The sequence below is a fragment of the Puma concolor genome, chromosome E3 (genome assembly GCF_028749965.1).
Source record: "Puma concolor isolate L17-30 chromosome E3, mPumCon1.1.hap2, whole genome shotgun sequence".
Taxonomy (NCBI): domain Eukaryota; kingdom Metazoa; phylum Chordata; class Mammalia; order Carnivora; family Felidae; genus Puma; species Puma concolor.
The window spans coordinates 28,551,789-28,572,464 of NC_141682.1; the positions used below are offsets into that span (position 1 = coordinate 28,551,789).

General features: G+C 46.6%; 1 protein-coding gene across 3 annotated transcripts in view; it reads right to left on the minus strand.

Annotated features, from left to right (window-relative positions):
- Positions 1–20,676, minus strand: part of XYLT1 (xylosyltransferase 1) — a 313,363-nt gene that overhangs the window by 21,522 nt on the left and 271,165 nt on the right. For all 3 annotated transcript variants that reach the window (XM_086692976.1, XM_086692977.1, XM_086692978.1), the window contains 3 exons: positions 11,569–11,785; positions 8,334–8,510; positions 3,436–3,698 (listed from right to left, as the gene is read on the minus strand). In XM_086692976.1, the coding sequence (XP_086549102.1) occupies positions 3,436–3,698; positions 8,334–8,510; positions 11,569–11,785 (657 nt within the window). The remainder of the gene's footprint in view (positions 1–3,435; positions 3,699–8,333; positions 8,511–11,568; positions 11,786–20,676) is intronic.

A 20,676-nucleotide genomic window follows, 5' to 3' on the forward strand; every position in this document is an offset into this window, starting at 1 on the left:
TAACTGAAAACAAAGTCCTGTGATACCTCCTCTTGACTGTATATGGTACTTGAGCAATTAAAACTAAAATGAGGGGTATGCCTGGGTGGTTCAGTCCTTCAAGTGTCCAACTTCGGCTCAGGTCATGATCTCACGGCTTGTGAGTTCGAGCCCTGTGTAGGGTTCTTTGCTGACAGTTCAGAGCCTGGAGCCTGCATCAGATTCTGTCTGTCTCTCTGTGCCCCTCTCCCACTCACTCTCTCTCTTTCTCTCAAAAATAAAAATTTAAAAACAGTAAGACAGGTCGTTTTAATTAGGTGCAGTACAATATGCAAAATCCAATAGGATATGACCCAAAGGGTGCCACAGATGCATCCCATCTGGCCCAAAGGGGTTTTCCTTATTTAAAGAAGGTGGGCATTGAAAAAACTTAGATTCACACAAAAATCTGGATTTCTAATTTCTCTTGAAAAATCAGGAGACCAGTTGGCAACTTCAAGTCTGCAATTCCCAGAAGGCAAGGATGTGCTGGAGCTCAGTACCAGGGCCCATGGGTACTCCACACTGGCATGGTCACCCCGCCCCGTGAGGACTGGCACTGGCTGACACCTGCTATTCCCTGGCCCTGGAGAGCATTTGGATTTAAGCGCCTGTATTAAAATACTGACATGGTTATCTCTGGATGGTGGCTCAAAAGCAAACTTGTATGTATGTATTTGTTTATTTTGTATTCTCTCAATTTGCCATTTCAAAAATTTCTGCAATGAACATGTGTCATTTTATAATGAGAAAAAAATCAATAAACATTACTTTTATGAAAGGTTATACTATAGACTGGAAGGACAATTTGCATGAGATGCCCAGAGGAAATGAGACTCCTGAAATAAAGTTTTCACTTGCTATTTCCCCAGATACCCCACAGGCAGGAATTCACTCTCTTTTGCCTTTTGGGATAAGGGTCCTTTGTCCTGATTTATTTGCAGGCACATATCCATAAATATATCTGCTTTGCCCACAGCAAGGCACAATGGTTCTATTATAATAAAAAATGAGGCAGAAGCCAAAGGATTCTAGGCTTGAGGCAACTTGATGGCTTGTTTAATCCCCAAACAAATACCAGGAGAATATTTCAACAACCCTAAATAAATTGTGGGTGTCTTTTGGAATTTCGTATCAGTCATTTACCTTATCAGTTCCATCAAGTCTGGGACTAAAACTATTCTTGAACAACATTTGCCTCCCCAGAGTCAGACACCGGGTTACCTACAGGGATGCATGTGGTGGCTCTGAAAGCCAGGATCCTGTCCCAAACTAGCAGGAGGGGAAAGACACTGGTGACGACCTTGACCCGGGGCACCGCACCTATCTGCAGTGGGCGTGTTGGAGGGAAGTCTGAGCTACTGGCCGCTTGGGAGAGGGGGGAGTGGGGCTCTTGGGGGAGCCCCAGATGAGCATCACAGAGGCCTTGAAAGTGACCTTCAAAGACTGGGGAAGGGTGGGCCGCACAGGAAGCGGGGAGGCGCTGAGCACAGGGAAACAGCCAAGGAGGAAGCGGTTCATACCCGCTACGAAGCGTGCAGCTCTCACACCGGGCTCAGTGTTGACTGCTTTTGGCAGCTTCATGATAATGGCAACTGAGATACCAACAGTGACATGCGTCCTTACTGAGCACTTAGCGTGTAAAACACTTAAATGGGGATGATAATAGTAACAGTGATACGTAGCTCATGAGGCAGCGTTTGAAGATGATCTCCGTTAAAATTCACACCACCTTACTGACACTATGTGCATCTTATAGATGAGGAAGCTGAGGCAGAGAGATTAATGACTTGTCCAAGGTCAACAGGTATGGAGTGCAGTCCTGGGCTCCCAACCCAGGCTGGTCTCCCTTCAAACCCAATCAGAACTCGCACAGAGAGGAGAGGCGAAGTGTGAGGCCAGGAGGAGAGAACGGAAGTGTCTGCTGCAGCCCAGCTGGGTATGCACCAGGCACTGGGCAGATACTCCCATGTTTGCAGCTTGGAGGGAACAAGACAGTTCCTCTTTCTTCTCTTCTTCCACTCCCCAGATGAGGAAACAGAAGAGCAAGGAGGGACACCAGGGGAGGCCTCAGTGTGGACAGACTGTTGTTCCAAAAAAAAAAAAAAAAAAAAGAAGAAGAAGAAGAAGAAGAAGAAGAAGAAATGTTTTCTCTTTGTAGTTAAAGAAGGGAGGTGGGATGACGAAGAGAACGGAGACCAAGAAAGAGAGGGAGAGTGATTAGCACTTCTGGGAATGCATCCTAAGGAAATCATCAGAAAAGAGAAGGGGGAAAAAAAAGAGGCTTTTTGCACAAAGATAGTCATCAGAACATTATTTACAATGGTCCATTACTGCCAAGGCAACGGGAAAGGGAAGAACCAGGCAAACTCTGGAATTTCTACTCAATGGAATCCTTGCAGGCATTAAAGAGGATCATTATCATTAGGGAGGAGGCAGAGCGGCATGGGGAAAAGGGGCGAATATTATAATGTCAAATGAAAAAAAAAAAACAACCAGGGCTCCCAATTCTTGGTGCAATTATGTAAACATCTGCACTGCGCATTGCTGGTACGGAAGAAGAGGCAGGCAAAATAGACCAGGGCTGGAGGGCTTCGCGAAGGGGAAGGGGCCCAGGGTGAATGATCTTCTACCTTCCCCTCTTCTTTCCATATACTCTAGAACACTCTTTCTTCAAGTCTCAACTGGTACCTGCTAGTGGTGGGTGAGATGATGCTAAGCGGTACCTGAACATCTTAAATAACAGTTCTGCATGTTAATGACGCTTCTGGTTATATTTTTAGGTGTGTCAGTGACAGTATAGCTATGTATTAAAAAGGAGTCTTTATTTTCCAGAGATACGTATTAAAATACGTATAGCTCAAATGAAAGGTCGCCTGGGATTTGCTGCAATCAAACTATCTGAGAGGAGGGTAAGTAGGCAAGGGCGAAGAGAGGAAATCGCCTTGGCCCTGAGCTAGAGATTGCTAGAACTGGGTGATGGGAGTGTGGGGTCGCACTCTGCTATTTCATATATACTTAACATTTACTGTAATAAAAAGTAAAAAAAAAAAAAGTTCTGCATTTTCATGGTTACCTTCCACTTAAGACAGACATCACTATACAACATGGTGATCTAAAGCTTCCCTGTAAGATATCATGTACTTAGCATAAATATGAACGCTCTGCGAGGGAATAAGTAGGTAAACAGTAGACTTGGTATTATGAAAAAGCGGAAGAGTGACCGTGGCTTAGAGTGGAAGAGTGCCGGCCCTTGGGACGGTTCAGATGCTTTTCAGGCCCCAGGAGACTGGGAGAGGTGAGGTGCGCGGCTACAGCCCCCAGAGAGGTGGAGGTCCCCATGCAGCGCCCCCTTTTGGTGCTGTGCCGCCCGCCCCTCCTGCACCCGGGGACGATTCTCCCCACCCAGGGGCTCACCGGCAGCTGTTCTCCCCCTCCACGTGCAGCGACGACTCAGCCCGTCGGAGGCCCAGGCGGGCAAAGGAGTGATACAAGGTGAGTGCCACGTCGCTCAGGCTGTGGGTGCCATCTGGCTCATCGTACACGTTCTCCCAGTAGGAGCGGAGGCCCGGGGTGCCCGCGGGGTAGTTCCCGTACAGGTAATAGTCCAGCTGCCCGATGATTTCCTGATTCACCACGGCTTCGAATTTTCGGGCAAAGAAGGTGGGCCTGGCTGTCTGCTGTGCTCATGGGATAAAAAAAGCAGTGTCAGGGAGTGGGATGGGGGAGGGAGTGGGGGTTTGGGGAGCGGGGCTCGGCAAGCCACCCTGTCTGGATCCACATCCCAGCTCTGACACTTTCTAACCTCTCTGTCCTCAGTTTCCCTATCCATAAAGTGGAGATCCTCAGAAGTGTGTTAGGACTGAATGAGTTAATATTTGGAGAGCATTTAAAGCAATGATGGGCACAGAGTAAGCATCATTTAAATGTCTGTTAAATAAATGACGTCCTAGATGTTTATAGCTGAGATGGATCTCAGGAATCATTTAGCTGAAGGTCTGGGGCAAATATAGCCTACAGATATATTTTAGTCGTCCAGCAGAGTGTTTTAAAATTGAATTAGCTGGCAATATTTAAAAAGTACAAGAGTTCACAGAAACAATTTTTAGCTTTCCTTTAAACAGAAATACATCTGGCAACATCCAGGCCCCTGTTCCTACATGGGAATGACTGCTTAAAGCTGGAGAGCAAGGGGGCGCCTGGGGGGCCCAGTCAGTTCAGTGTCCGGCTCTTGATTTTGGCTCAGGTTATGATCCCAGGGTCTTGGGATCGAGCCCCGCATCAGGCTGCACTGAGCGTGGAGCCTGCTTGGGATTCTCCCTCTCCCTCTGCCCCCTCTTCCCTGTGTGCCCACTCTAAAATAAAAAATAAAAAGGCTGAAAAGCAGCTGTCCCTTTAGATGGGCATATCCTCTTCAGCTCACTATAGTCTCCACTACTCCCTACTGCCTCCTGGGCACTGCAGCTGATTTACAGACTCACAAGGAACTCCGAGAGGTACTGATCAGAACAATCTGTGGCAGTGAGACTTAGGAATCTACATTCTTAACAGGTTTTTGGGGTGATACTCTTCTAAGACTCCAGGGTAAGGTAAATGGTGCCTGACTGGGCTAAATACCACAGTCAATTAAACATTTTTAAAAAAATTCAGATTCTGGGGTCCATCCCCAGGCCTACAGACTCAACATCTCTGGAGATGAGGTTTAGGAATCTGGAGGCCAAGAAGCTTCCCAGGTGACCATGGGGCAGTATTAAAAGACCACGTATGTAAACCAAGTTTTCAAGGAAACTGAGGTCCAGAGAGGGAAAGGGACTTATCTAAGGCCATACAGCAAGCTAATGGCAAAGCCAAGATGAAGATCCCGGGTTGAGGATAAAGAAGGAAAATTCTGAGCCCGCTGTGACCTACTGGGTCTTATACTAATATCTGGGCAGGGATCAACAAAGGGCCATAGTAACTATTTCCAGCTTTGCAACTACTCAACTCTTCTGTCATAGTGTGAAAGCAGCCACATAGTAAATGCAGCTGTGGTCAATGGGTGTGGCTGTTTTCCAAAAAAACTTTATTTACAAAAGCAGGCAGTGTGCTGGATTTAGCTCAGGGGGTGTAGTTTGGTGACCCCCGTCTAGGACTCTGGAAACAAAACCCAGCCCTCCCTTGAGGAGCTAATGGTCTAGTGTTATTACTGACCTTCAGCTGGGTCTAACACTGTTTTCACTGCAGTGGGTTAATAGCACCAATGACCATAAAAACCACCGAGCACATACTATATACACCGAATGCTGCGTTATATCACCACCTCGAATCCGCAACTCTGCAAAGCAGGCATTATGAGTTTCATTTGACACAGAAGGAAACTGAGCTCAAATACAAACTCACACGGCTGCAGGACTCTCAAGCCCAAGCTCTTTCCACTATGCCATCCTAGGACTGGGCTGCTCGGTAAGCTGGAAGCTCCCGAAAACAAACATCCTTGGTATTATCCTGAAGATCCCCTCACCTCTCGGCTTCATGAACCCTGTGGCGGTTCACGGACAGTATTTAATAGTATTCTCACTCTCCCCGGGGGGGGGGGTGGTGGTGGGTGGGGAGTAAGTTCAGTTCAGTTACCTTACAGTAGTGCTGAAAGGAGACCACTTGGGGTCAAATCCTTACACTGCTACTTCCTAACTATGTCCTTAGGCAAATCACCCAGGGCTTTAGCTTTCTCATCCTTAAAATGGGTATAATAAAATATGTACTAAGCACAGAGTCTGGCACACGGTGTTAGCTATTATTGACTATTGTCACTACTCCCCAAAGCCTGCTACGAGGGGCTTCTAGACCTTCATGTTCTCGAGGCAGAGAATGGACTCAGAGGCCGGCAGCCTCCCTCGTCTGCTTGTGATTCTTTATTCACAGCTGTATCTTCTAAAAGGGCACGTTTCTATATTTATCACTCTTCTTTGAACAAGAACTCTAAGTTCCTTACAGGCAGCAGTTTCTTAGACTCTAGATGTTGGGGGATATTCTTGATCTCTGTTTACTGTGAGAGGAATAGCTGTGAGCACGTGCGAGGTCTCTGTGTGAGCTTGTCTTTACCAGAGACCACGATGTTCCTGGGAGGCTGGGGCTGGAACACAGATGCCGCCGCCACCAGGGGCAGCGTCCCACCAACTGCCGTGGCCATTTGCTCTAAATGATGAAGGTCCTTGGCACTGAGGCAAACAGTTGGTCCTCTACAAAAGTGGGAATCTTTTTTTTTTTTTTTCCTTTTGAATAGGTCAGCTATTTCCCCTGCAACCATCTTTCTGCTCAGTAGATCCTTTCTCCATGGACAAAGGAGTTAAATGTCACCCAAGTTCATACCTAAATTAACATGGGTTTGAAGAGGTCCCCGGGTAGCTCTTAATCTGCCACCAAAAACAGGCCTAAAAGAATACTTATTGCAGCAACCGCTTACAGAGGTGAAAGATGTTAGGTGGGCACCTTGAGGAAATCCGAATAATGAGACGAAACCCTCTGTGTGTTCTGCACCCATGTGGACACAAAACCAGGGTGGCAGTGGGGTTTGATGGAAAAGAACCAGGTCTGCAGCTGGAGGCATCTGGGAGGGACCTCCAGCCCTGCCACTCCACTCTGTGTCCACGGACAAGGAAGTTAGCCCCTCTGTGCCTCAGTTTCCCCACGTGCACAATGGGGATGCTGCCTACCCCAGTGAAGCCAAGGCCCACAGAGGTCCTGGCACAGAGCCTGATACGGGACACATTCCTACTCCTGTGCTTCTCAAGCATAAATAGCCTCCTCCTCTACCTGGGAATCTTATTTATGTGCAGATTCTGCCCCAGGCCAGCTGGAGCAGTGGAGACGGCAGCCTTCTAACAGCTCCCTGGTGATGCTTATGCCAGCTCCCTGGACCACACGCTGAGGAGCCTGCTAAGAGACTAGAAGCTCCACTCGGGTGGGGGTGGCCGTGTCCTCCCATGGATGGTTCTATTATGTGTCAGAGTGAGTCTGCGGGGGCGCCTCAGCTCGGGTTACCCACCTGCACTCCCTCTGTGTTAGTGGTTGGGGAAGAAGCATACCATCTCCACGTGGTGGCTCTGGTGGCCTCAGAGTGATGTGTTTAACCACTCTGTAGCATTCTGCTTGCCCTCTCAGCAGCAGGTGCCAGGGCATGGTGAGGGGGGTGAGGCGGGAGCGGGACGGGCACTCACACAGGACGGAAGGAGGCTGCCATCCAAAAGAGGTTTGGGCGCCAAGCATCCTTGGGGCTCATGGAAGCAGATGGAGCATTTATGACCCCCTGCCTCTGCTCCCCGCAGAACCGTAAGTCGCTTGGCTGTGCCGAGACACTGTGACGGCAGTAACGTTTCTACCTCTTCTGACTTCTTCGGGTTCACAGAGCGCGGTGTTTTGCAAACCTGACTGCTCATCAGGATTCTCCAGAGTGTAACACATCAAAATAAAAATTCCTGGACCTCAACAGAGATTAGGAATTCTCAAGTGGGGGTGAGTTTGCCCCCAGAGGACATTTGACGATGTCCGAAGACGTTTTTTTGTTTTCCTAACTGGAATGTGTGGCTAGATCTAGCAGCTAGAACCCAAGAATGCAGTCTCACACCCAACAACGCACAGGACAGCGCCCCACAACAGAGAACTATCCAGCTACCATGTTCGGAGGGCTGAGGTTCAGAAACTCTGCCCTGGGTACACTCAACTTGGAACCCAGAAATGTATTTTTACTGAATATTTCAGGGGATTCTGACTGAAAAGCAGTAGAGAGAAAGAGATTTGGAAACATACATAGCCCTATGGGACCTTGAGTTATTTTACCTTTCTATGCCTCAGTTTCTCTATCTCTAAAATAGATTACTGATAATATTATCTTGGGATGCCTGGGTGGCTCAGTCAAGCGTCTGACTTCGGCTCAGGTCATGATCTTGCAGGTCATGGGTTTGAGTCCGCTGTTGGGCCAGAGCCTGGGGCCTGCTTCGGATTCTGGGTCTCCCTCTGTCTCTCTCTCTGCCCCTCCCCTCCCCCCTCAAAAATAAACAAACATTAAAAATTTTTTTAAAAAACCAATAATACACTATGTGTCACACAAGGTTGATGTGGGGTTCATGAGTCAATACAGGCCAAGTGGCTACAACTGTTGTGGCCTGGGGGTAAGTGATCAAAACCCGGCGGCCACAGTTGATGCTGTCACTGTTACTACGGACACCCAGGTCTGGAAACCGCAAGATGAGAAGACTCGCAGGCCCGGCCTCAGAGGCCTGTGGACGTGTTCCGGGAGGGCGTGGGCCAGGGGCTGGCAGGGGCCCCGGTGGGCTCACCTGGAAGCGGTGGAAATCCTGCGGCTTGAAGTCGTTGGGGGAGCAGCCGCACCAGTCCACGATGTGCTTGTACTGGCACTTACAGCCCAGCTTGCGGTTCCAGTTGGTGATGCGCAGGTTGTTGTCCACCATGGTGTCGCAGTGGGGGCTGTTCTCCAGGACGGTGTGGAAGAAGGACTGCAGGGAGACAGGGGCCAGCCTGAGACCTCCTCCAGCCTCCCTCGAGTGGGCTGAGGTGGTGGTGGTGGGGCCTGCCTTCCTCCAGGACCACCTGACTGCACAGGGACTCCCCTCTCCTGGACACTCATTGGGTCTCTCTGCAAATGGGGTCAGCTGCCAGCTTGGTCCAATTCAGGCTACACAGGATGTTTTGTCCAAGTGGCTTCATTCTGTTTGCAAGTCTAACGCTCTGAGTGTTTCTCTAAACTGTCTTTCCCCAGCAGTCTACAATCTGATTGCAAGATGTTTCCTATTGTTCACGACATCTCTGTCTGCCCGGCAGAGAGGAAAAATCCCTCAGGTTATGTCAACACACGGGTACCAGAGGAAACGTGGTGACAATTTTCCAGAAAACCTTGGGCCAAAAGGGCTCCTGCTTTGCAAATAGATCTGAAACCAAGGGGATTCCTGTCTGAAATATCTAGAGAACAAGGACTGATGCTCTAGAATTTCACCCCTTGGTAAAAGAAGCCAGATTCAGGGATGTTTCAGTCCCGGGGTGTGTATGGGGGTGCGTCCCAGGCCCCCCTCCTCCTGCCTCAGCCACATGGGTGTGGCTACGACACAGGGAGGGGTGGGGCAGGGCTGCTCGCTGTCCGTGGTGCTGAAACAGGCTCCATTAGTTTCTTGTAATCCAATAACTCTTGGCCAACCTCTCCTAGGAATCTGAGAAGGAAGCAATGCTGAGAGTGAAGAAAGAGACCAGAGAGAGGAGAGAGAGGAGAGGGGGAGGAGGGAGAGGGAGGGAGGGAGGGAGGGAGGGAGGGAGAGAGAGAGACAGACAGACAGACAGACAGACAGGCAGACTTCTGTTTGGACACTGTTTTATAACAACCCCAGATACCAGGCAGATACATTCTCCCTGCTCTCTGCTCCCTAGGGGGAAGATGTTGGGGTACACATGTCTGCCTCTAATAAATTTATAGCTCAGCCTTTAGATTTACTCTAAACTGTTTTCCTAGAGGTGGTCTGGGAGAAGGGAGGGCAAGGTATGGATCCTGGAGTGTTAAGTGCCTGTGTGTGCTGGGGCGGGGTTGAGATAGACAGAGCCAGCATCATGAACGGCATCTTGATTAAAACAACCAGAGCCTCCAAACAGTCCCTTCTCAAGCGGGGGATGGGCAAAATGAGGCTCCACCCACGAACTCCAGCTGCCCTGTGCTGCTAAATGACATATGCCCATGAACCTGGATTTTAAGCTTAAATTGTCTACAAGCCCACAGAGGCACATATTCTCCATGAAACAGTGGGGAGAAGTTCCCAATTACCAATTACCCTATGTCCTTTCATAATGATACAGAAATTCCCTGAAGATAATGGATGAGGAGGTTATCGACATTGAGAGAAAAGGTGATTTTCGCTGAAAAAGGATTAAAAGCTGATTACCTAATGTGTGTGCAGAATAGTAAAACCTGGCCCAGGGATGACAAGCCCATCATCCCTCTGGAGTGACGTGGGCAGTCAACCCTATCAGCTTGGCACTGCTCCAGATGCTGGTGAGGGACGTGGAAACCATCAAATGAGATACGTTGTCTTGTCTGACCTAGACACACAGCCTGCGCCTGAGGCACAGCCAGGAAGAAATGGTAGACCACTCACGAGCGGTGTCATGGGCTCAACAGAAGGGCAACCAGCTCTGGAGTTTCCTGAAGTCAGAAATTAGGAGGAAAGGGAACTGGAGGCCAGAGAGCTGAATCGAGAACCCCCCAGTCAGGTCTGATAAGAAGGCTGCTGGCAACATTTCAGAACTGTGTCCACCACCCCACCCCACCCCCCACCCCCGCCATTTCCAGATGAAGCTGGTACTGTTTCAGAACAGGCTGCAATTGTACACAACCAGGCTTCTGAAATGGACTGCATGTTTGCGTCTCCTCCAAAATCCATAGGTTGAAATCCTAGCCCCACAATGTGATGGTGTTAGGAGGTAGGGGCGTTTGGGAGGTGATTAGGCCAGGAGGGTGGAGCCCTCATGAATGGTATTAGTGCCCTGATAAAAGGGACCCCAGAGAGCTCCCATGCCCCTTCTGGGATTGAGCACAATGAAAACTGTCAGGATGTAATCTGCAACCAGAAGAGGGCCCTCGCTAGAACCGGACCATTCTGACACCCCAATCTCAGACTTCCAGCCTCCAGAACCATGACACGTACATTTTTGTCGTTTAAAAGCCACCTAGTCTATTGTATTTTGTTATAGCAGTCTGAACGAAGACACCTTCCCCTCACTGAGGTCTGAAAAGTGGTGACAGGCTCCCTGGAGCTTTTCAAATGCTTCCGGAAGCCATCAGGAAATGTTGAGTCCCAATGGCTGTCAATGCAGGGGCTAGTACAGGTCCAGCAGAAGCCCTGGCTCTCTGTCTTTGAGATCACTGGAATTTCTATTGTGACCGATGAGGCCAACACTAATGTCTATCATGATACGATTAAAAAATAAAAAAAAAAACCCTCAAAATTAGAAAAGGGATTCTTCATGTTGAAAAAGTGGTTATTACATGATTGATGACTGTAGAGGATCTGTCAAAAGTTGATGTGGGTGTGTCCTGAAAGAGCCGGCATATACAGTTGTGCGGGTTACACACTGCACAACCCTAGTGGGACACCATCAACACTGTAGGTCTGAGAGGTTTCAATTTTTTTTTTTAAGTTTTCTGGAAAATGGCAGTGAAGGGTCTCGTTCTATCAAAATCAGTATATTGTGATGATTTTATGACCAATGGGAGCCAAGTGTCTTAAGGAAGAGCTGCCTTTTCTACTTTGCACACATATGCTGTGTGGACTGCTAGTGGCAGTGTTGTATGCCTATCTATTCCATACCAGAGGCTGGCTATGACAGCACGGACCCTGGTGGCGGATGCAGTTCTCCAACTTCCTGGATGTTTGCAGTCCTGGATGTTTGCAGGACTATGTATTAGACCCAGCATTGCTTTGCAAAACCTTCGGCAAAAATTCAGCATCTGCTTTGTTCCAAAGGCTGGAGCTGGCTCTTACCTTGCTGAGGAGCTTTTCCTTAGACACTCACCTCAGCAGGAAGCAGGGTATAGGAGTAAAATTGCTTCATTTTGGTCACCAGATCATCTGTGGAGAACGTCACATACTCCACAAACTTCCGGTTCAGCAAGAACCAATCCGAGCCTCCATCCACAGCAATGCCCTCTGGGATTCGCCGGTCCCCTAGGCGCCACATGTGGGCGTCACACTCCAGGAAGAGTCGGTCCAGACCCTGTTTTCGGATGAACCTGTGAAAGCCAAAGTAGCCCTTAGCCCAGAGGTGCACAGAATCCAAATGAAATAGCACAGTCATGTCAGTAAAAGCATGTGATGACACTTACTGTGTGCCAAGTATTTTTTCTGATGTTTATTTATTTGAGAGAGAGGGAGAGAACAAGTGGGGCAAGGGGCAGAGAGAGAGGGAGAGAGAGAATCTCAAGCAGGATCCACGCTGTCAGTACAGAGCCTGATGTGGGGTTCGAACTCATGGACTGTGAGATCACGAACTGAGCTGAAACTAAGAGTCGGACACTTAACTGACCGAGCTACCCAGGAACTGCTACTGTGTGCCAAGTACTGAGCCAGGGGCTCTGTGTGTAGTTTGCCACTTTTTCTACACAAGTGAGACAGGTCCCTATGTCCCCATGAGGCAAGCACTGTCAATATGCCCATTTTATGGGTGAGGACGCTGATTAGAAGGTTTAGGGGGCTTGCCCAGTACAAGTAGATGGCAACAATCATCTGCTACATCCACTTCTTCCCTACGGAACTTTTGAAATCGCCTTTTCGTGCCATGAATGCTTTAGCACTTTGGTGAAAACAGCCTATGGAAGCTCATCTTGGAATAATGCTCTTAAAGGCATACCTCAAATATGTAGTAGTAAAAAATATTACAAAAACCCTAGTTATGATGTAATTCATATGGTTTTAGATTCATACAAGAAACGATTACAAAATATTTTTCAAAACACCAAATTTGTGTGTGTTTCTTTTGTAACACATGAGATAGCAAGATCTTGTAGCAGGTCTAACAACTGGTGTAATTTTGCAGAAGAGGGGAGCATAAATGATACTTAGAGGTATACGCATCAATCACAGTGATAGGAAAATACGTGATTCCTTACAGTTACCGCGAATACTGTTGTGGTTTGTTACCTCCATTTAGCTGGATTTCAATTAGAGTTCAGTGAAAATAAAGATCACTTTCTTCCCAGCCAAAGTTGTGGGCCCCTAGAATTCTATCGGAGAACCCCAGATTAAGAACTCCTGCTCTGGAGTGTATACATATTTGGGATTTGCAAGGTGGGCAGAGCAGAATTGGCACTTCCTGTTTTGTAGATGCAGAAACCAAAGATCAAAGAGCTAGCAAAACGGATGTGTTGGGAAGGTGGGCCAAACTAGAACCAAGCCTTCTGACGTGAACCCTCAGTTCCTTTGCAGTAGGAGACCCACGCCTGCTGTGTGCCAGGCACTGTGCTGGCCTGGTGCGGGGAAGGGAGAGGGAAGGATGTTGCTGTTCCTCAGGGTGCTGTCTCACTAGGACCTATAATCTCCTAACTATAGTCTCCTAACCCAGGGGCTTTGCTGCTTCTTGAGCTCATACAACATAAAATCAACCATTTTAAAGCATGTAATTCAATGGCATTAATACATTGACCATGCTGTGCAACTGTCACCCACGTAGTCTCAAAATATTTAAGCACTCCCAAAGGACACCCTATACCCATAAGTAGTCACTCCGTGTCTGCCTTCCTTCTAACCCCTAGCAACTATCAATCTGCTTTCTGTATCTATGGATTTACCAACTCTGGACATTTCATACAGATTCACACATACAATATGTGGCCTCTTTGGGTCTGGCTTTCTCTACCAACAGTAATGTTTCCAAGGCTTCATCCTGTGTTTCTGTCTACCCAGCATCCACTCCTCATTCCTCTGAGAATCACACCTTGATTTTACTTTGGACAGCCACCTATCTTTAATTCTCACTTAACTTGGGTTTGCGCCCCACCCCCAGCACCAAGCGGTGGCGACACGACCCAGCCTGGTCAGTCAGAGTATTCCATCTGCCTGGCTGCCATAACTGATTCAGGGATGGGTGAGTAACTCAAGCTAACTCTGAGATTGGGCCCTGGATTTTTGCTGGATCTGCTGGGAAGGAGGGCTCTTCAAAGGCATTTTCAGCTGAGAGAATGTAAGCCTAGAGCAGCTGGCAGCCATCCTGTCACCATGAGTACAAAGGTTGTTTGACAGTGGAGGTAACACAGAAAACAGAGAGAGGAAGGGAAAGAGAGAGGGGGAGAGGGGGAGGGAGGGAGGGAAAGAGAGAGGGAGAGACAGTCTTGATGACTATGCTTGAGACCCTGGATCCCACTGTGCCTGACTCACCCGGACTCCTCAGTAACGTGCTTAGGGCATTTTGAAATGGGATTCTGTCATTTGCCGTTGAAAAAGTCCTATACATTCCTGAACAACTTAAACTTTTATCACTACCATGATGGATGTGAATCATCTCAGTCCCTAGAGAAAGCAGATAGCCATGGACGTGGCACATAAATACCTCTCTTCCAGTCTGCACCTCCATCGTGTGTCTTAGAGGCCTTTGAACCTGCATGTCTTCAGATTAGAGTTACCAGTCCCCCACCAGGTAGATGCTATTATCATTAGAACTGACTCTGGATTCCTCCTTTCTGCTTTCCTCACAGTTCCTAGGACAGTGCAAGGCAGTGACTCGGGAAAGATCTACTGTGATGCCCAGACTTCAGGGTATAAAAGCTGTAGATAGTTCCATTGTGCTGGACATGCTGAATTCTACAAAGAATCCCTCCCAGTGTGTCCTCCCAAATCCACTAGCATCCACTGGAGGGAAGTGTGTGGAACCTCACTAATAAATCCATATCTCCAGTACTTTCCTCCTGCTTAAGGAGAGAACTTGCCCATAGATACTGGTCACTCACTGAGCATCATGATCAGTAATTCAGCATTCAGTAATCCACTGAATTCTTAGCAAAACTGATGACTGTATTAAAAATGTTGATGACTTCATTTTTTAAATACAATTTATTGCCAAGTTAGCTAACATACCGTGTGTGCAATGTGCTCTTGGCCTAGGGTGTAGATTCCCATGATGCATCGTTTACATACAACACCCAGTGCTTGTCCCAACCAGTGCCCTCCTCAATGCCCGTCACCCATTTCCCCCTCCCCCTCCACCATCAACCCTCAGTTTGTTCTCTGTATTTAAGAGTCTCTTAGGGTTTGCCTCCCTCCCTCTCTATAACTTTCTTTTTTCCCCTTCTCCTCCCCCATGGTCTTCTGTTAAGTTTCTCAAATTCCACACATGAGCAAAAACATTATGATATCTGTCTTCTCTGACTTACTTCACTTAGCATAATACCCTCCAGTTCCATCCATGTTGTTGCAAATGGCAAGATTTAATTGTTTCTCATTGCTGAGTAGTATTCCATTGTATATATAAACCACATCTTCTTTATGTTGCTGACTTATTCTGCTGAAATGTGCTTTCCATCTACATGGTGGTGCAGCTCTACCAGTAACGAGTTGAGTGACTTTGGAAAGTGATGACCCTGAGTCTTAGTTTCCCTTTTGGTAACATGACTTTGGAAAGTGATGACCAAAGTTGGGCTAGGTCTGGATTGTAATATTAAATGCCTACAGGAGTCAGACGGATAATGGAAGCATCTGAGGCAGGCTGGGTAGAAGACCACAGGGTTGGTGGAGTCAGCAAAGTAGAGAAGGCAGTTTTTGAAAAGCACTCAAATTCATTAAAAAAAAAAAAAAAAAGGTGCTCTGATTAAATAAAACATATCCCTAGCCTTGAAGCCAGCACATGGGCCATCAGTCATAACAACCATGGGTTAGGTAATCGTAAGGTACTTCCCAGCTGTGACATTCTCTAAGTCACTCTGTTATATCCAGGAAGAGGGGGTGGGCAGGCATTCCAGACAGATACATGGGATCCCAGAGAAGGCTGACAAATTTTCCACAGACACACTGAGGATACAAGCCAACCAGAAGACCCAGGTATCCCTCCCAGGTATCCCTCCTAACACGTTTCCAAGTGCAAATCCACGCTGTCAGCAAAGCCACGTTCTCTCTGGGAGTCACTTGAAGGTTTTCCAATATACTTACCGTATCACTCCACTGACACAAAACTCAGCTCTAACTGGGTCCATTAAAGGAAGCCCCTGAATTTAGGAAAATAAAATCCTACCTCAGCTCTGTCTGGTGCTAATTATATAATAATATTAAATTGCAGACACTTAACCCTGCTTAAACCTTTGAATTTTAGGTAACTTCTACGAGAACTTATGTGCTAGCCAAGACTAACTCACTCAGAGAGACAAAGAAACAAAATTCAGGTGTTGAGGACATGCAAAAGTTTTCTTTCCATAGGCCAGCCTTTTAATTTTGTGTTCCATTATGTGGGAGAATAGCATCGTCTTGCAATTTTAATGTGATGTCCCAGACCATAATATCCAAATACAATATTTATGCAGTAATCTCCAAAATGAAATATTCATGGGGTGGGAGATTGGTTGCTATATTTACTTGCATTTGAAAACTGATAAGCTGCAAATGCATGCTTTGGTTAATTATGAGTAAACAGAGACAAACAATCCCCCCAGGTCTCAGTTCCTGGGTTAAGAGGGGCGTCTGGACTGGGATAAAGCGGCAGAGGCCCAGAGTCTGGGTATTTAGCAGGGGAAAGGAATCAACTGCTTGGACAGTGATTTGCATTTTGTTTTCTACCCTATGCATTTGCCATCTCTTGAAAAAGGGAATGGCTGGAAATCAAGGTAAGTAGGCAAATACCTGGGTGTGCCTTTTCATAAATGTTGGTTCAGCAGTCAAGGGTGTGTGATTCTCTACCTGAGGGGTGGAGAGATTTATTTAAGCACTGGGCCAAACACACAGAAGATGACCAAAGACACTCTCTTATATTTAGCTTCATTTCCAGATGATTTGATTATGTGAGGGCAACCGAGTCAACAGGTGGAATTCAGAGCAGACAAAAAAAGGATCTGGGTACTAATGATGACTCTGTCTTCACAGATGGGGAGATATGGGGTTGGCTTGACTCTCTGGAATGCCAGTTTCCTCATCTGGAAGATGAGTTCCATGACACCTGTGCTGACACCCTCCTGAATCAGCTGTGAAAGGCTGACAGATGAGGTTTACAAAGGTCCTTGCTAAGTATTCAGTAAGCACTATTCATTCCAGCAATGGACTGAGCCAGTCATTACACAGTGAACCATTCTTACATAGCAATTATACCCTCCCAGAATCCCTCACACCTGTGACCACCATTTCATGCTTTATTTTTCTCCATAGAACTTAAAAATTTGTACTACTGTATACAAGGTATTTATTTAGTTTACTGTCTCCTTACTAGATGTAAGTCCCAAGAAGGCAGAGAGTTTTTTGCCTGTTTTGGTTCAAAGCTGTATCCTTAGTGCCTAGACTAGTACCTAGCATACAGTTGGTGCTCATTAAGTATTTATTGAGCCAATGAATGAAGGGAGGAGTAAAAGCCATGAAATTGTTCAATAAGGAAGTAGCAGCCCTTAACCAGGTATCTGATTCTTCTAACAAACATTTGAGACACAAAGGAACACAATCCAAGAAGGTTAAGGGCGTTCCCCAAAGTCACACAGCTAACAGTCCTGGACTCGAATCCAGGTCTGGATGAATCCATGCAAGCTCTTAACTGCTCTGTCCTGATTGCCAGGGTCCTTGTAAAAGGATCCAAAGGGAGTATCTGAGAATTTTCACTACCTCAAAAAGACACGGTGCTGAAATGAGAAAAGTGACAGAAAAGGGCTCATTGTTGGTCTTGGAAGAGCTCCCTGCCAGATGTCACAAAGACTTCTGTCTTCAGAACAGACTACCTGAGGGCAAACATGGGATCAATTGCATTTGGTTTTACCTCCTAGGATTTCAGGGAGGGGTGGTTTGCCTTCCAGGGACTTTCTCTACTGGCACAATATGGAACAAAGTCATAACTAAATAGGATTCTACTGAGATGTCATAGGGACCAAGTTGTACTCAGCTGAGCATCAAAGGAAATTGGATGGAAGGGGACAGGGGTCCTCATTCTCATCCGTGTGTGAAAAGGTCAGTTAAGAAACCTTCTGTAGCCTTTGAACATGATCTCAGAAAAGGCAGACAATGAAGGTCTCTTAATTCAGTTAATTCCCTGGCTACAGTCTTGGCATATTCATTGAGTGTGGAATTATTCCAGAACTGTCTCGTCCTATAATGAGTTTGAAAAGGAAGAACTCTGCTCCTCAGATTTTACAGCATGTCTGAGTAAGAAGGAATCTTAGCAATCAGTTAATATAATTAATTCTATAGATTGAAAAAAAAAAACCCAACACACTGAGAGGATGTATGATTCAAAGACATCCAAAGTCACATAGCCTAGGAAAAAAATCTCCCCTTCTTCTCTTTTCCTGTCCAGTGATCTGTCACTGAATCCAGATTACTCCTTTAGCCTAAGTACAACCTAAGCATTTTAGTTAAAAAATAAAGTCATGGAACAAAGCACGAAAGCCCGCAGTGTATGAAATCAGCCAGCTATGTGAATGTGCTGACACGTAACAGCCGTATAATGCAGGGGCCAAGCTTTGGACTACACAATTCACGTGCTGGGTAGGACACCAACCTTGGACAACCTGAACACGTAACTTCACATGGAAAATGGTGATGATAATAACACTTACTTCAGAGGGCTAGTGCAAAAGTTTAAATGAGATTATACGTAGAAACGGCTTAGGGTAGTGCTCAACACACTGTAAGTGCTCCATAAATATTCACCAAGATGCTTAATATTTTTCCTTCATCAAGCTACAAATTTAAAATTTCTATCTCTCCTCTTCTCTCTCCTGTGGTTTGGTAGACAGGAATGGGCAGGACACCTCCAGAACTAATTACACACCTCTATGTCCAGAAAAAGCAATGATATTTCAGCACCAAGGACAGAAGCCCAGAGCCCCACACAAACAGTGAACTTCATCTCCTGTGATTATTTTAATAAGCAATGCCCATGGTTGTGGTAGTGGAGGTGACAAGGGTCATGGGCACCTTTCTAATTCTGTCCGAGCAGTATGAATACATCATCTTTTCATGCTACCAGTCAGCAAGGATTCAGCTCATTGGGACCTAGTCTGGCAGCTCCACAGGGACCCTACTGGCTGTTTCTTTCAGGCCCAGGCTGGATTGTCCCCTTTCCTGACCTCAGCTGGGGTCAACTGTTATGTCTCTACTCTGAAGTACCTGGAAGAACAGGGGGCTTGGAGCATTCACTCGTTCAGCAGCTCCAGATAGCATCTTCACTACCCCAGGTCTGTGTGCTGAGAATCTGGTTGTGAACAAGATGGACATCATCCCTACCCTTCCCCATCTTCCAGGGAGAGACATAAAAAATAGAATAACACCTACCATTTATTGAGCACCTGCTACTTTCCAGATCCCATTCCTCACACTAAATCCATATTCTCTCATTTAGTCTTTACTACAACCCTATGAAGGTTCATTTTACAAATGAAGGAACAGAGACACGGCTAAGTAATTTCCCCAGAGCCATACAGCTGGTTAGTGCCAAGGGTGCAATTCTAACCTTAGCCGTCAGGCTCTGGATGCCACACTTTTAGCCATTGAGCTATAATCCTGCTCTTAATAACTAAGTAAGTAGACACAAAGAGCCACAAAACACATTAATATGTAATTAGATGTTTGTGATAAGCGCTATATAGAAAAACTCAAGGGCGCAGTGACAGAAAATAAAGAGACAGAGACGTCATTATTGAAGATTGTTGGGGAAGGGCTTCACTGACGAGGTGGCATTGAAGCTTCATGTCAAGGATGAGGAGGAATCAGTCATCTGAAGATCTGGGGGCAAGAGCTTTACTGGGGACCAAAACAGCATGTGCAAGAGCTCAAATGAATGGAAAGAAGTCAAGGTGGCTGGAGTGAGAGCCTTGCTGACACATCTGAGGTCAACTGCGAGAGAGGCAGACCCTACCTGATTGGTGGGGGGAATGCATCATCTACCTGGATATGGCAGGAAGCCCCATAGTGAACATGCTGAGGGAATCAGTGTGATACAGAGCCTAGGAGTACAGACCCTGGGGCCAGATTTCCTGGGTTCTAGTCAGCCTCCCCACTTATAATCTGTGTGTTTAACTTAGCTAGCCTCTGGGCTCCCATCTGAAAACTGAGCCTGATAGGACTGCATTTCCATCATGGGGTAGTTTTGAGACTTGCAAGAAGTAACCTCACTAAGGTATTTAGGACATTCCCCAGCACACAGGAAACCCTTCACATGTGACTGTTACTACTGCCTTGTGCGAAGAAAGCGGACTTGTGTTTGATATCCAAGGGTGGGGGAAAAAAGAAGACTGAGAAGAGATGCCAAGTCAGGGGCCCAAATCCTGGGACCCAGAATCCTCTGACTTGGTAGCCATATGGTCTTCATGGTGCTTGGTGCCCAATCAGCTTCTACTTCCAAGAGGCTAAAGGTCCACTGAAGGCTAAGTGGTTTTCCACAATTTTTCACACATTTTAAAAAACAGTGTTTATTGCCTTTTGTTCTGTTTATAAATGTAATGCACATCCTTCATGGAAAACTTAGAACAGAAAGAGAAAGCAAAGAAAAAGAAAATCAAAGTCCATCTCTCAGAGATGACACCCTGAACATACTTTTGTCGTAGTCTTTTGTCTAACTTCGATGTGTATTGTTTTGGAAAAAGAAAAGTTCCCAAGTTGACCTCAAAACGCATGTGGGGGCCAAGAAAGGATATGCATACACAGCTTTGTGTGGGTGCTGGTGCAACGCAAAGCTTTATTTTGACATGCCTGCTATAATTGGATTAAATACAGTGAACATGCAAACAGTGATAAATGCACTGGTTGGGTTTAAGAAAAGCAAAGGGGAAATGCAATCTGCTTTCCCCATTGGAAATGAGATATTAATTATCTCCTCACATCAATCATGGTGCTATAAGACAGCTGGGGAGTGAGCCCATCTCTTGATAAGCAAGTTGGCACCAAAGGGCCTCCTGAGCACAGATTTGCTTGGAGGAGGTTCCTGGCTAGGCTCTCAATGGATTTGCCA